The sequence below is a fragment of the Prionailurus bengalensis genome, chromosome B1 (genome assembly GCF_016509475.1).
Source record: "Prionailurus bengalensis isolate Pbe53 chromosome B1, Fcat_Pben_1.1_paternal_pri, whole genome shotgun sequence".
Classification (NCBI taxonomy): domain Eukaryota; kingdom Metazoa; phylum Chordata; class Mammalia; order Carnivora; family Felidae; genus Prionailurus; species Prionailurus bengalensis.
In genome coordinates this window covers 44,002,520-44,019,002 of record NC_057344.1, presented here as the reverse complement: position 1 = coordinate 44,019,002, position 16,483 = coordinate 44,002,520, and the positions used below count along the sequence as shown (strand labels likewise).

Genomic DNA, 16,483 nt, shown 5'->3' with positions numbered 1-16,483 from the left:
GAGATCAGGAGTCGCATGCCCTACTAGTTGAACCAGCCATCACTCCAAGGCTGTTTGTTTTAAAGCCATTTCCATATCTGCTTTCTTCTTTCTTTCTTTCTAATGTTTTTGGTTTTGTTTTTTGAGAGAGAGATTGAGAGCATGAGCTGGGAGGTACAGAGAGAGGGAGACAGAGGATCAGAAGCAGGTTCTGAGCTGTCAGCGCAGAGCCCAATGTGGGGCTCAAACTCACAAACCGAGAGATCATGACCTGAGCTGAAGTCAGACACTTAACCAACTGAGCCACCCAGGTGCCCCTGTATCTGCTTTTTCAAATTAGGTTTTTTATTTGGTTTCTTTCAGTTTTTTAAGTCTATAGAGAAGTTACTTTGAGCAGGCCATGGTGGGTTTTTCATTTAATTTTGAAACAGTTCGATTATTTAAACTATAGTCTAGGGAAGAGAGAATACTTGTTTTTAACATCCAGAGATTAAAATCTGTGTACCGTGTAGCATTTGGACCCTGAAGCTGTCAGGCAGACCCTGGGAACTGTGTCGGTTCCAGATCTGAACCCTCTATCTGAGCTGGCAGTGTCTCAAGCTTTTTCCAGACTGGTTACTTTAACCTGTGGAGTGTTAACATCATATTAATATGCCTTGCAATAGTCTCACAATCTATTTCGTCTTTTCCTCAGTGGCTCTATTTGGTCTAATTATTATGTGTATAGCTTGGATAAAACATGTATACATTTTGGATAGGAAGATTGACTTTAGAGTGTAATACCAACTGTTCCTTTCCAGGCTGTTCTGCCAACCTTGCTGAACCTTAGAGATGCTTAATAGAAGCTCTTAAAAAGGGAGGAATTTGCTGCTTGTCTGGGTGGATTCAGCTAGTAGAGAGTATTTACCAACGCCAAAAAGATAAGTCTTTAATAGATGGCTTTTGTGTTTTGTTTTTAGAATCACAAGAAGTTGATGAACAGCTGGTAGCAGAAGTGGTTGAAAAATGCTCATCTGAGACTTGTTCTAGACCCTCAGAAAATGAGGTGTCACAGCAGGCTATTGCTTCTTACCCAGTCAAGGATTTCAAAGAAGAACCTGAACATGATAGTAGCAAAATTTCAGTCGTGAGGCCATTTTCGATAGAAACCAAGAATTCCACGGACGCCCCGGCAGCTCTAGGAACAAAGGCAGCTTATGGCTGTCTAACTGTGGTCTCAGGCGAGGCTTTGCCCTCCAGCACACCAGAAGCCATCCCCGACAAGGCAATGACAGAAGGCACCATGGGGGTGACGCTGGAGGCCTCCACAGAAGCTGACCTGAAGGCTGCCAGCTCCTGTCCAGAGCCTGTTCCCAGCAGAAGCAAGCTAAGAAAGCCCAAACCCGTCTCTCTGAGGAAGAAGACGATCGGTGAATTTTTAGAGGCTGATGTTGCCCTAGAGGGCTCACCTCTCCCCCAGGCATCCTATCAGTTCTGTGCTGATGAGATGGATGGGAAAGCAAATCCTTTGCTAGGAGGCGCCAGGATCCAGAAACCTCCTCCTGACACTAAGGAGACCTCGAGTGCCCCTGGCAGTGACACTAACGACTCTGGAGTTGAGCTGCTGGAGGAGTCCAGGAACTCACCTCTGAAACTCGAGTTTGATTTCACGGAAGATGTGGAAAATGTAGAGTCCAGGAAAGGTCTTCCGAAGAAACTTGGCAGGAAACTGGGTAGCAAACTGCCTCCCAAGGTACAGAAAGATAGCGTCAGTAAGCCAGTAGGCGCCAAAGGTGGGGACCAGCCTGCAGACCCAGCTGCAGACAGCGCTCCTCCCTCCCAGGCATCTGCTAAGCTGGCTCCCAGCCAGTGGGATAACCCCAACTTCAGTCCCTTTGGGGGCCTCTCCGCTCTGCAGAACACCCCCCCTCTCTCCTCTAAGGGCTCCTACCACCTTGACGAATCCATGGATCCCTTTAAACCAACTACAACTTTAGCAAGCAGTGACTTTTGTTCTCCCGCCGGTAATCATATTAATGAAATCTTAGAATCACCCAAGAAGGCAAAGTCGCGTTTAATAACGTGAGTGGCGACGGGTGTGGGTGTTGTGTTCTGTGTACTTTCTGAGTTTGGCAGCCAGCTGCTTTTGGTTTCGGTGAACCGAAGTGATCTTTGAGGTGCATCGGGGCAGACATGCAGCTTAGAGCTTTATGCTATAGCCCTCACTGTTTTGCTTAACTCTGGGGTACAGTTAGAAGTGCCAGAGTTGTCCTTGGTGGGTGTCTGCTTTGTTTCTGAATCCTCAGCTTATTCGGCTGACCTCTCCCACCTCCACACCTTGGGTACATTTTTCCTATTAAAAAAAAAAAGAAGAAGAGGAGTGTACAGCAGGCAGAGATTTGATGGTTTTCAGAAATCCTATCCAGGCTGTCAGGAATTGCTTTATATACAGAATTCAAGTGTCAGTGCTGGTCACCATCTTCAGATTCTCTGGATAAAAGGAAAATTCCATCTCTACGGATTGATTACCGGTCTAATATCAGTAACGTGCAAAATGGTCCCAAAAGGTCTTATAGAAGTCTTTCACTTAAAACAGAAAGCTGTGACTTTTGTTACAAACAAATCTACCACGAAAAGTTGCTAAGAATTCTTATGTCTCCATGTTTAGCTTATGGCTCCATCAGTACGGAGGTCAATTTGCAGTAAGAAGCAAGAATATTTTAAACATTCTTGTAAATCTGACTAAATTAGTCTTTTGTTGTGTGTTGTCTCCCTCCCCCTCCCCTCTTTTCTGGGAACGCCATAACCACTTTTGCAGGGTCCTTGAAGTTCCCAGAGTGATTAAGGCATATTTATTCCACGTAAAGTTTCAATTTAAATTTGTTAAAGGGTTACCTTTTCACAGAACTTGAGTTGATGACCATATATCCTTTTGTGACCCTGTGACATTTTACTAAAAATAAAGTCAGACCAATGACACAGAGGATGAAAAGTAAAAAGGGAGAATGAGAAAAAGTACTGTTATTTCCAGCTGTCACTGTAGATGAGTCAGGGAAATAATGTTCAGCATTATTGTGACCTAAAGGAGTATGCTAGTGTGGTGTGATGAAGTATACTAGAGAGAAAAGTTAAAGAGCAGAAAGCATCAGGACCAAGAAGCTTGAACCATGAAATCCTTTCTTCAGCAACGCCAGAATGCCTAAGGTGATTGAAATGTCATTAGTAGCTCTTGATTTGTTCTTTGGTCATATATGAGCAGTTAAATGGTTGCTGAAAAATATTACTGATCTGGGGTCTGCCAGGTGCCCTTCTGTGGCTGAGGTTAGTTACCTGTCTAGACAGTGCTTGGGGTATGTGTTGGCCACATCATTGCCTTGGTGCTTCCTGTGCGGTGCTTCTGGCTAGCAAAATTAGTAAGGAGTCAGTTGCATGTTGAAGCTGTATAGCCAGTACATTCATGTTAGATGAGACTAAATCTGGACCAGAGGGAGGGAAGTTTATCGTACAGCAAATTTTCAGTAGCAGGAAGTACCCTCTCAGTCCTTCCACCCTCACCCGGTAGCATTTTCCTCCTGTTCTGTTCTTGGTGAGTGAACTTCTTGGTTTAATGTACCTTGTAGATTTTTTTTGTATGTCTTATATAATCAAACCTTTTATCTCCTTGTTCCTTCTATAAGAGACGGTGTGTGACCTCTTATGTAACTTGGGCTTTGTTTAGAAAATCCCTTCGTTGGTAAGAAAGACTGGAAGTATGCATGTGGAAGTAGAAGCGAGTGGGGAGTTAGAGGTTCTGTTAACAGGTCACTTGTATGACTTTTTATAAGATGCATGTAATTGGCATCTCAGATTCTCCTCCTGTGAAGTAGAGACATCATACTCTCCATGATTGGTATTTTGTGGATCAAATAAGATAAGTTAATGTAAAACCATTTTAAGCTTCTTGGTGATACACACCTATAGTAGTTATGAGCAGATATGTTGTCCACTATTGTTGTATTCATGCATTGCCTTTAATCTGGGTGACGAGACATTTAAATGTTCTCAGTAGTGAAATAATGTTGGTTTTTTATATTCACAAATATTTGGAAGTTTACTCTTCCTCTATAAATTTGGATATGAGGCATTTCTGAGTGTTTCTACCACTCTTACTGCATTAGAGAGAGGTTCCTGATAATCATTCGCTCACCAATGGTAACATTCATGAATATGACATCTTTATTTGTGTCTCACCTCATAGAAAGAATTTTGCAGCCTTTACATCTACCAGACTACAGATAAATATTCCAGGCTTTACATGATTTTTTTCTCCATCTGTCTGTCTCTTTCCTGTCTCTAATTTTGTTGGTGCATCAGGACTACTGAACAAGTGAAATTTCTCTGTTTTCTGTTGTAAGTACCCCGGCCGTTTCTGTTCGTCCCTGGGACCTTTGGCACGTCCTCTCCCCAGACCATCTCTCCATAGCATGTTGGCTTCTGTATCTGAGTTTGACCTTCTGATGATTTTTTTTTTTTGCATTTCATCTGCCACTTCATGAGTCAGCTTAGCCTTGCAATCGTCTGTACCTAACGGAGTGGAGACCAACCTTCCACCTTAGGTGCGAGAGCTTGCGCTCCCCAGCTCGGCACGCCTCACGTGGCGCTTTGATAATGCGTGCTGGCTTGGCCCCCACATCATCCCGACAGTGATTGGAGGGACTGACTGCTCTGCGGTTGTTGGAAATAACGGACTTCTTTGATAGGATAAGGTTGCTGGCTTGGAGCAGGGGATACATTTCAGAAGCAACTCAAATTTGGTGGTTTGGTGGCAGGGGGTGGCGTTTAGTAAGAGTATTAGGAAAGAAAACCAGAAACTAGACAGTAGTCGTGCACATTCTGGGAACTTTATATGCTCGTCTTGCCCCCCACACCCAGCCCCATCCCCCCTGCAGAAGAAGAAGAAGTTGTAAATGTATTTATTTTGTCAGAGTGGCGTTTTTACTGGAAATTTTAAGTGCATTAAAACAGAACAGCATCTGAACCAATCCTCGGATCATAAATTATGTGCTAGTTAAAAAATAACAGGTGGTTTGAGTTTTCCCCAGTTCCAGTCTTGGCACAAATACTTGACATTTGCTTTCCATCTTACTGCTTCATAGGAATGGTAACAATTTACGCAAATAGTTTTATTTTTGTACTTTCTGTTGACCACAGTTCTTCTCTGTCAGCACACAGGTCTGGAACTGTCCTATCAGACTTATGTGGCTTCTAGTGCAATAAAGAACTTTTTTAAAGAATCTGGTCCAGCGTGGTAATTTTTCTAATGAATGTCAAAGCCAAGTGAGTTGGGATCAGATGAACCGAATGTCTCTAGGTGCTAAGGCTACCTCTGAAAGGCTTGGTAGCATGTAATCAGAACCCGTAGGGGTAGAGTACTGGTGTGTAACATCCCACAGAGGCATATGAGGAGTTCTTTTCAGAGAGTGAGCTGAGCTACACTTCATTGCTTGCCTTGTCTCTTGGGAGAAGATTCAGAGACATAAAAGGTGTCCCCCTCTCAAATGTGTAGATGTAGAACTTGTGTGGTGCTGTATGCTTTCGCTTCTCTCTGCACACATTGCTGTCTCTGCGCCATCTCATAGCTTGGAAATTGCCAATGTGATTCCAAAATGGCCTGTTTTTGTTTTTTGTTTTGTTTTTCCTTTCCAGGAGTGGCTGCAAGGTGAAGAAATATGAAACACAGTCTCTTGCTTTGGACGGGTGTTCTCAGGTGAGTCCATGCCTATCGTCAGGATGGCTCTTAGATCAGTGGCCCCAAAGTGGTGTTTGTATCCTCCTGGGGGAGCGAGGGGTAGATTAACGAAGAGTTTGCGGTGGGTGTCTGAGTATCTAGTTTTGAGGAAACCAATTTCCAGATCCTTAACTTCCCACAGTGACCTGAGAAGGCTCCTGAGAACATAGGAACCCTTCATACTATCCTTTTCCCACTTCTTTTGAGTAAAGTTTTCTTTCATTCTAAATCTTACTAAGGTGCATTTGATGTCTGGGACATCAAACAAAGGGCAGATTTGAAATATTGGTGTATATTTTAAGAAAGTGAAGGACTTTAATAACTTCTTTTAAAAGTCAAATGGTTTTCTAATTCATTGCTTCCAATGAGTAGGAGAACCTGAGATGTCACCTGATTATTGAAAATTACCTTTGACACAATGTTATATGTCACTTATATCTCAATTTAAAAAATAATTTTTGATTATAGATTTGTTTGGGTATGTAACTTGGAAAGAGTTTCAAAGAATTGAAAGACATTTCTATTACAAAACTTTTTTCTGTTTCACTTATTTATATAAATAGGCTTAAATATATAAGACTCTTTACTGATTTATAATTTAAAAAATGAAAAACAAGAATAAAATTCATGCAGACCCTTATTTCCTTCTAGCAATAAATATTTGTCCATGACCATATGAATTGAGAAACACAGAAAATCAAGCACGCAGACCCATCTGATTGGGATAAGATCCTTTTTAAACTATTTTAGCATAACCGTGATTACAGAAATGCATTCACTGGTTAACAGAATGCATTTTAAGTTTAACTTACTTTACAGTTTGGACCAAAAACTTGGGTACATGGCTTAAGATTAAAAACAAACAAAAAATGATTTGTCCTCTGATTTATTTTTTCATCTATTACAAGTGTGTAATTATCCACTTTCAAATGCTGCTAAAGTGGCAACAAGAACCATGAGAAATTTACCTTTGATTTGATTCAGAAAAATTGCACGTATCACACTGCAAAAGTTTTAAATAATTGATTCAACAAAATGTAATCATACAAAAGTAGAAACTTTTGTATTTGATAGTACTTATCAAAAGTTGTGATATTTTTAGGATAAATTGTGCATTAGTTAATTATAATGATTAGCTCTTCAGAAGCAAAAATGTTAATACTTAAAGACTTATAGTCATAGAATTTTTTTTTAATTTTTATCTTTTTTAACTGAGAAAGATGGTAGGGAGAACTTTAAAAGACTTTCAAGCATATAAATGCTTTTTTAAAGGATGATTTCTTGGAGGAAGTAGAGTGGAAGTACAAATTCAGAGGGGAAAGGGTATGATGCAAATTCTGACTATTAAAGCTATTGAGGAGCGTGTTCGTGCTTGATTTTAAATAGACGATAGAGTATTATCAAATCACTCTGGTAACTAGATTGAATTAGGCAAGGCCAGTGTTTAAAGTGTACCAGATAATTGTATCCTTTGCAGTTTTTTATATTTATGCTGAGATGTTTTTGGATGTCATCTGAAAATACAGTGGGGTACCTAGGTTTTCCAAAACAATTCAAGGTGTATATGAGTAAAATATTTGAAAACCGTTGCCTTGGACCACTTCAGCTTCTTGCTTGTAAGTCTGGGTGGGCTAAAGGTTAATTTTTCAAACCTCAGATGTGAAGGTAGCTTCTAGGAAACATAGCATTCCATGATTGAGAGACCCCAGCTTCCTCTTTGATTGGTACCAAATCTGTGGTTGAGTCTTGTCAGACATCCGTGTGGAATGGTGGCTGTCCTGCCCTATTCCTGAGACATCGCCATCCCCACTGTTGGTCTTCCTAAACGGTAGCATCTGATGTGTTGCATTTCCCAGGATGAAGGAGCAGTGATCTCCCAGATTTCAGACATTTCTAATAGGGATGGCCATGCTACTGACGAGGAGAAACTGGCGTCCACTTCATCTGGTCAGAAATCAGCTGGGGCCGAGGTGAAAGGTGAGCCAGAGGAAGACCTGGAGTACTTTGAATGTTCCAATGTTCCCGTGTCTGCCATAAATCATGCGTTTTCATCCTCAGAAGCAGGTATGGAAGCATATGTTCATCTTTATAATGTACTTAAGCCTAGAAATGCCTGAAAGCCAATGCAGGAGGCGCTTTAAAGAGATTAGAGAATTGGGTCACTTGGAGGATAGATGTAGGATGCTGGTCTATGCTTTGCTTCTTTACCTAGATGAGGGGCACAGAAGGGAGTCTTATCAAAGAACCAGAGACATAGGGATGAGTGTGGCACAAGGCACAGGAAACACCGACATATGAGACGACTTGAATTTTGTAATAATTTCTTTTAATGTGGTCACATCTCAAAATACAGTGGCCTGTAGCCATGTTGTGATTGTTCAACTTACAGAAATAATAATATTTAACACGTATAATGGCTTACCATGTGCAGGAATAGTTCTACATGCTTTACATGTATTAGCTGGTTAGTCCTTGGTAGGTGTTATTTTTTTACCCATTTTTCAGAGAAGGGAGGTGAGACATAGAAGTTAAGTAGGTCAGCCAAGGTCACTTGAGTAGCAAATGGTAGAGAAGTAGGATTCGAAGACTATACTTTCAGGGATCATTTCTATAGTTCGTTACGAGAAGTAGGATTCGAACCTCGGCCATCTGGTTTCATGGTCTTTTGGCCACAGTGCTGATGTGGGAAGAGATTGCTTTCATTACTAGAATATTACACATTTTCCTGTTCAGGGATGTAGTAGATTGAAATTGACCAATATCCTAAAAAATCTTTAATGTTCTGATAAGAACTAACTAGACTAACCTATGCTGAAGCTTCTTACTGTTGAACTCATTAGAACATTCTAGAGCTGAGGTCCCTTTCCAGGCCCCAAGTTACATCTGTGGCCTTCAACCTGACTTGTGAAATGTTAAGAGCCATGTCCCTGACTACCTTAAACATTATTATTAACATCTCAGATTTTCAGCAACGTAATTTGATGTGGAGACTTTTATACTTAGAACTTTAAAAATCACAATCAAACCAGGGAAGTAGATGACTTTGGGAGAGTTACTCCCTTGGCCTCTCCCTGCTGCCCAGGTCGCAGCTTCCCATCTGTAAAGTATACATGCCAGGCACTCTTCCAGCTTTCTTCCCAGGCCGCTTTCCCATCTGCACCCCTCTACCCCAGTTATGCAGGATAACCTTGAGTACTCTTGTACCTACGTTTATTTCATACATTTGAAATACCTTTCTTTGCCATCTCCTATAAACATTCTGCCCATTCTTTCTGGTTTCTTTCCAAACTGTTTCTTGGCTTCCACCACGCTTTATGTTCCCACCACATTTCTTCTTACCGTTTCTATTCCCCATATATTTATTATAAAAGTTGTCTTTGATGAACTTATTGAGGTTAAGGACTATGAGTGATTCCTCTTTGAACTTCCTTCAGTAGAGGAGCATGTAGATATTTGAATTATATTCTTCCTTCCAACAGAAATTTCTAGAGCAGGGCTTCCGTTAACTATAGTGCTATCCTCAGAGATAGTGAATAGCTCGTGCTACCGTGTATGTAACTGATCAGCCATGTCCTGGGAGCAGGCAGAGACTGTGGTCATGCAGGGGGGTGGTAGATACGTGGAGGTGGGAAAGGAATACGGGCTGTCAGGTGACTCAGGCAGAGTCTGTTTCCTGGGGAGAGTCACGTTTGCGCTAGGTCTTGATAGAGACGTACACAGGTGTGCGCCAGGGAACAAGAATCTCTCCCAGGGATGGGAAGGAACCTGTCGTGTTGGTGAGTGCCCAGTAGTTCTCTGTGACTCTAGGACAAGTGAGAAAACGAGGTTGTACTGGGGAATCTGGACCTGATCCTACAGGTATAGGGGAGCCATTGAAGGTTTGTAAGCAGAATAGTGATGGTCACATTTGTGTGTTCAACAATCCACTATTAATAGACAGTACACTTAGATAGTAATTTGTTGTGGCTACATGGAAGATGGTAGCTTGAAAATTGTGTGCCCTTTCATATTTAACATTTTTTCTTCAATGAGTACACATTCCTTTAATGAGAAAAGGCATAGTATTTTTTATTTCAATGTTGCCTTTGGTGGTGGTAGAGTGGAAGGTAGACTGGAGACAAGTTTGAAGGGTGTGGGGAGGAGAATGAATTTATATTTTCAGGCATTGAAATTTAGAGTTTATTGTTTTGTCTGCTACATTAATTAGTCTGAGGATACTCTCCTGGGCTGGAATTTAAATTGACTCAGACTTGGTAAGAAAATAGCATTCTTGTCGCTTCCTCTTTCTGAAATAGTCCCTTGGTTGGTACAACTTACAGAACTTTTCATGGACACAAGGTGGCAGCCTTGCTATTCTTTCCACGTGAAGATGGCGATCCTGTGTATGGCTGGCTAACCCCACACTTCCCTTCTGAATATTTTGGACATTTAACACAGACAACACAGCCGTCAACCAAATGCCAGTGCTCCCTTGAAAATCTTGAAATGCTGTTCATGTGTTCATAGACTTCAGTCTGGGCCTGCACTGAGGTTTTCAGAGTCTTTCACTAGGAAAGAAAGGAACGGACTTCTTGGGATAACTATAAAAATGACTCTCTGTGTTTTAGGCATAGAGAAAGAGACGTGCCAGAAGATGGAGAAAGATGGATCTACCATGACTGTAAGTTCCTACATTTGTGGGGTGTAGGGGGTGTAGAGGAGGTGCAGCTCAATCTTTTTTTTTTTTTTCCCAGTATTATTTATTTATTTATTTATTTATTTATTTATTTAGAGAGAGCACAAGTGGGAGGAGGGGCAGAAAGGGAGGGAAACACAGAATCCGAAGCAGGCTCCAGGCTCTGAACTGTCAGCACAGAGCCTGACAAGAGGCTCGGACTCATGAACTGTGAGATCATGACCTGAACTGAAGTCAGACGCTAAACTGAGCTATCCAGGCACGCCTTAGTATTTATTTTAAAGCCTGCGTTAATTCATTGAATAAACCATAGTCATTGTTTGGTGCTGGGGATGAAATGTAAATACAAATTTCTTCACTTGAGCTCATAGCCTATCCTGAGATCTCCTATCCAGTGGCCACTGAGCGCCTGACCTGTAGCCAGTCTGAATTGAGATGTCTTGTTAAGTATAAAATACAACTAGTCTTTGAAGACTTAGTACAAAAGAAAAGAAAAGAAAAAAATGTTTCAAACTTTTATATTGATTACATATTGAGATGATCATATCTTAGATATATGATATATATCTAACTATAGTTGGATATCTATATATAGAGATATATAGATATCTATATATCTATAGATAGTTAAATAACTATATCTGTATGTATAGATAGATATAGTTAGATATCTAACTATATAGAGAGATAGATATAGATATATAGTTAGAGATATATCTATAGTTAGATATATATCATATATCTAAGATATGATCATCTCAATATGTATTAGATACAGATGTATTGTTAGATATATATCTAAATATAGTTAACTATATTATTAAAATTAATTTCACTTATATCTTTTTACTTTTTAAATGGCTAGTGAAAATTTTTAAATTATGTATGCCTTGCATTGTGTTTTGTTTTTTTTTTAAACAGTACTGGTAGTAGATACAAAATGGAAACTAATGCTATATGAATGTTGTAATAGAATGTGTTCCAGGGCCTGTGGGAGCCAGAGCTGACTGCCTGTGTAGCAGGTATCTGGGAGGCTGAATTTGAGCTCATTAAAAGAAAATTATTTAAAACTTTATAGACTTACAAAAACAGTACAAAGAATTCCTGTAAATCTTTCTTTCATTCATACTCTTTGAATTTTAATATTTTATTTAAAAAAATATATTTTGAGAGGAGAGAGAGAGAGAGAATATCCCAAGCAAGCTCCGCACTGTAAGCATACATGGGGCTCAGCATGACCTAAGCCAAAATCAAGAGTCAGATGCTTATGGGGCGCCTGGGTGGCGCAGTCGGTTAGGCGTCCGACTTCAGCCAGGTCACGATCTCGCGGTCTGTGAGTTCGAGCCCCGCGTCGGGCTCTGGGCTGATGGCTCAGAGCCTGGAGCCTGTTTCCGATTCTGTGTCTCCCTCTCTCTCTGCCCCTCCCCCGTTCATGCTCTGTCTCTCTCTGTCCCAAAAATAAACGTTGAAAAAAAAAATTTAAAAAAAAAAAAGGAAAAAGAGTCAGATGCTTAACCAACTGAGCCACCCAGATGCCCCTGAATGTTAACATTTTATATAATCAGAGTACAGTTAACAAAATCAATTAACACTGGTACAGTATTATTTTCTAACCTATAAACCATATTCAAATTTTGTCATTTGTCTCAGTAATGTCCTCTTTCTGGTGCAGAGTACAACTCAGGATTGCATGTTGCATTTAGTTCTCAGGTTCTTAGTCTCCTATCATCTGTGATAGTTTTTTTTTTTAATAACTTTTCATTTTTATTGGTATTAACTCAGTTTTCCCCCCACCTCCTCATTGAACCCTCCTTCATTGTTTCATTTGTAAAATCTGTGATAGTTCTTTAGTCTCTCTCTCTTTCCTGACCTTGACACTTTTGAAGAATACAGGTCAGTTTTGTAGGATATCTTTCAATTTGGGTTTGTCCAGTGTTTCTTTGTGATTAAATGCAGTTTATGCATTTTGGGTATGAATCCATCAGAAGTGACGTTGTGGATCTCAGTGTGTCCCATTATTAGTGGAATTAACTTTGATCACATGGTTAAGGTGGTGGTGTCTGAGGTTCCTCCATTTGAAAACTTAGTTGTAAAGAAAGAATAGGGTTTGCAAGACCGATAAGGTAGTGAAGGGCTTTCTGGGCAGCAGAGTTGCCCTGCACAAAGGCAGGAAGTGAGAAGCATGGCCTTTATAAGCAAGTGGAACTGTTAGTAATCTCACGTGATCACAGGGTACTCTACATAGGTAGGTGAGGGCCAGATCATCAGGGGCCATAGACATAGTGCCAGGAGTCTTAGAATTCATGGTAGAAGCAGTTGGGGACTATTGTGGGGTTTTAAGTAAGGAGTATCATAATCAGTAATAGTTCAAAGGATGGGCTGGAGGCTGAGAGATTTATCAGGTAGAACCATGACTGCTTGGTGAGACGACTTGGGAGATGTGCATTGCAGCTGGGGTGGAGATGGTGGCAAGGGAAGGTTGGCAAAAGCCACCCAGGTTGGCAAAAGCCACTTTAACATCCTAGTGGTCAGTGTTACTGATAACCCACCCCACAAACCTAAGATAACCTTGGACTCCTCCTTCCCTCTTATTCCCACAAGCAAGATCTGTGGTTTCTATGTCCAGAAACCATATATTGCAAATTCATCTACTTTTCTTCAGCCCATGGCCACCACCAGTCTTTTTAAATATGGTGGTAAGGGGCACCTGGGTGGTTCAGTCAATTGAGTGTCTGACTCTTGTTTTTGGCTCAGGTCATGATCCCATGGTTGCGAGATCGAGCACCATGTTGGGTTACATACTGAACACAGAGCCTGCTTAAGATTCTCTCTCTCCCCACCCCACCCCCCACCCCCGCCTCTCTCCCCTGCTCACATGCTCTCTTTGTCTAAAATGAAAGTAAAAAAAAAAAAAAAAAGAAATATAAATGAAAGGAGGGATGGAGGGAAGGAAGGAAGGAGTAATTTCCTAACTAATCCCCCTGTTCCCAGGCTTATTCTCTTATCCTTTTACGTAAGCCAAGGTGATGTTTTAAACACAAAACTGATCTTGTTACTTTCTGCTTAAACCTCCTGGTTGGCTTCCCCTGTCTTTAGAGTAAGTTCAGACGCTTCCTATGGCCAGTGTGGCTTTCTGCAGTGGGACTCTGCCTTTGTCTCCAGCATGTGCTGTCTCCTCTCTCCCTCGCACATCTGACTCTTGCCTTAATTTATGGAATTTCTTTTAGTTCTGTGAAGCTACTCCTTGGAGTCACTTCTTGATTTCCCTTCTTTCCTTCTAACACTTTAAGCTTGGTGCAGGTAGATGACTGTTTGCTGCTACATTAGCACCTACCACAATAAATACTGTGAACACAGGAATCAGTAAATTAAGAATACAGTTGGCATCTGCCTGGCTCAGTTGGTGGAGCACGCGACTTGTGTTCTTGGGGTTGTAAGTTTAAATCCCATGTTGGGTGTAGAGATTACTTAAAAAATAAGTCTTTAAAAAAAAAAAGAATACAGAAAGAAAAGCAGAATTGTAGGAATTAATTTTTAGATCTGTGGCTCTGAGACATCTGTGGGACCAGTTTCTAAGTCCATTATTTCCAGGAGACAGTTCTAATAAGTATATAGCATGAGTTCAAGAAAAGCCTGGGTTGGATTTAATAGATTTGAAGGCCTTTGGGACACAGGATAATTGAAAAAAAAATTTTTTTTGCATCTTGACTAACATATATATAGAGAGATAACACATCACAACATATGCATTTGTATATTTATAAAAAAAAATCGTACAAAGGGCACCTGGATGGCTCAGTTGGTTAAGCATCGGACTTAGGCTCAGATCTTGATCTCACGGTTTGTGAGTTTGAGCCCCACATCAGGCTGTCTGCTGTCAGCACAGAGCCTGCTTTGGATCCTCTGCCTCCCCACCCCACCCCCACTTCTGTCCCTCTCCTGCTCGTGTTCGCGTGCTCTCTCTCTCTCTCTCTCTCTCTCAAAAATAAGTAAACCTTAAAAAAAAAATAAAAAAGGAAATTTAGAAAAAAAGTTGCACAAAATTGTATCTGTCAGGGGCACCTGGGTGGCTCAGTTGGTTCACATCTGACTCTTGATTTTAGCTCAGGTCATGATCCCTGGGTCGTGGGCTCAAGCCCTGGTATTGGGCTCCGTGCTGAGCGTGGAGCCTGCTTGGGATTCTGTCTCCCTCTTCCCCTCTCCCCTGCTTGCACGTGCTCTCTCTCAAATTAAAACAAACAGACAAACCAGTATCTACCTTTCTTTGTGTGATTTACTCTGATATTCTATTTCATTTTTTAATGCAGACTATGTGTCCCAGTAAATTGTTTTCAGGACTCACTATTAGGCCATGACCCACGGTGTTCCCAACAGGACACAGTGAGCAGTAGACGTGAAGGGACATGGGTGGAGGAGGAGCCTGTGGAAGTGTGAGCAGAAGGAGGATGTGCACATAGGGTGTCAGGAGCGTTGTCCTCTCACAAGGGCTTCACACATTAGTGACATATGTTTCTGGGTAAAATCACTGTTTTGGGAGCCGGGCCACCTGATTGCAGCACAGCCACTCTTGGGCTTCGGCCTGTCTTTCCTCATCTCTGAGAGGGAGGGGTGCCTGCCGTCCCCACCCACGAGAGGGCGAAACTACACGCTCCAGCAGAACAGCCTGTGTGTGCACTTGTTTGAAGTTTTCCAAATACTGCGGGAGCGCTTCCTTGTATTTTCAGTGTGTGATAATAACAAGGAGATGACTGAAGAAGGTTGTGTCAAGGGGACCAAGCATTGCTCTGCACGGCTGCAGATCTCTGTGGCTTACCCGGTTTTTGAAACAGACTGGTTCCACTACAGACTGGTTCCACTTCCGGATTCCCAAACTTCTTCATCCATAGAAAAGAGCACCTGTCTGACTGGTGCGAGTAGTTGAGAGGATGAGGGAATTGGTAGCGTAAAAGATGGAAGCTGCAAAGAGCTAGACCTCTATGAGATGGGGCAGTGCTGATAGGAAAAGGGTGGGAAGGTGAGCGAGAAAGAAAAATGGGGAATGCTTGCCTTTGGAGCCAGCTGCTGAACATACCCTATGTTGCCATCTTTTAAAAAGTAACCCCAGTTGAACTTCCTGAAATTGGTGAATTTCTACTTCCTAGAATGTGGGATAGATATTGCATGAAGCAATTACCGTATTCAGGACGCTCAGTGAAAGAGTGTGGTTAGCCTAGCATTTCACTGTTCTACACCTCTCTGGGCTGCTTGGAAGTGAATTCCTTTGCAGTCTCACTGCCAGTGGTTGGTGGCGGCCAGGGTAAAATACCTAAGGCCAGAGGACAGTCAGTGATGGGTAGCCAGTCTCATCTTGTTTATCAGCTATTGGTCTGCAGCATTTTTCAAGTAGGAGTCAATTTATTTTATTGATGTTTTTATTTTTATTTTTTAGGACATCTTAAACTTCTTAAAAGTTAAGTTCATTTGGTTTTTCAGGCATGTCTCTGTTAGAGCGAAGTACCTGGGGTGGTACTAGTCCAGTGAGTTCAAGGGCAAAAGATGGGAGGAACTCAGCATGCTGTGAGAGATTAATGATGCTAATTCTCCCACTGCAAGGAGCTGGGCAAAGAGGTTTCCATTGTGGCATCCTGCTCACTGCAAATCCTGCAACCAGGACTGTGTTGGGCTCCACTATCTACAGACAAGTGTTTTTTGGCCCTCAACTGTAAATGTTTTTTGGGGACAGGGAAGAGGATTAGGGGACATGAAAAAGGACCCTTTTCGAAGGCCACAATTGATCAATTGGGTTGGCATCTTTGTTAAACGTGTTAGATTGCCCAGGCTAGGAAGAGATCCGGCGCAGTTTTTTGAGATGGTAGATTCTGTAGGCTTTCTGTGCTGTTGGATAAGCAATATAAAGGACTGAACAGTGTGAAAAACTGAATCCTAGGGTTCTTGAAAAGGCGGCTAAAATAGGTCATGGCCATAAATTCCTAAGAGCTGTTGCAGTTTGAGCCGTGAGGCGAGAGGCATGTGGCCTGGCGGAGGGGAGTGGCCAGGGGAGGCAGGGCTGCAGGCTGCAGAGCCCAGTCACCTGGATATTTCTG

General features: G+C 41.7%; 1 protein-coding gene across 11 annotated transcripts in view; it reads left to right on the top strand.

The window, feature by feature from the left end:
• TACC1 (transforming acidic coiled-coil containing protein 1) overlaps positions 1-16,483 on the top strand; it is a 121,592-nt gene that overhangs the window by 87,905 nt on the left and 17,204 nt on the right. For 3 of the 11 annotated variants that reach the window (XM_043563820.1, XM_043563831.1, XM_043563873.1), the window contains 5 exons: positions 939-2,040; positions 4,312-4,347; positions 5,644-5,704; positions 7,582-7,789; positions 10,333-10,385. In XM_043563820.1, coding sequence (XP_043419755.1) covers positions 939-2,040; positions 4,312-4,347; positions 5,644-5,704; positions 7,582-7,789; positions 10,333-10,385 — 1,460 coding nt within the window. The remainder of the gene's footprint in view (positions 1-938; positions 2,041-4,311; positions 4,348-5,643; positions 5,705-7,581; positions 7,790-10,332; positions 10,386-16,483) is intronic. The other 8 variants (XM_043563863.1, XM_043563857.1, XM_043563849.1 and 5 more) reach the window with 5 other exon arrangements.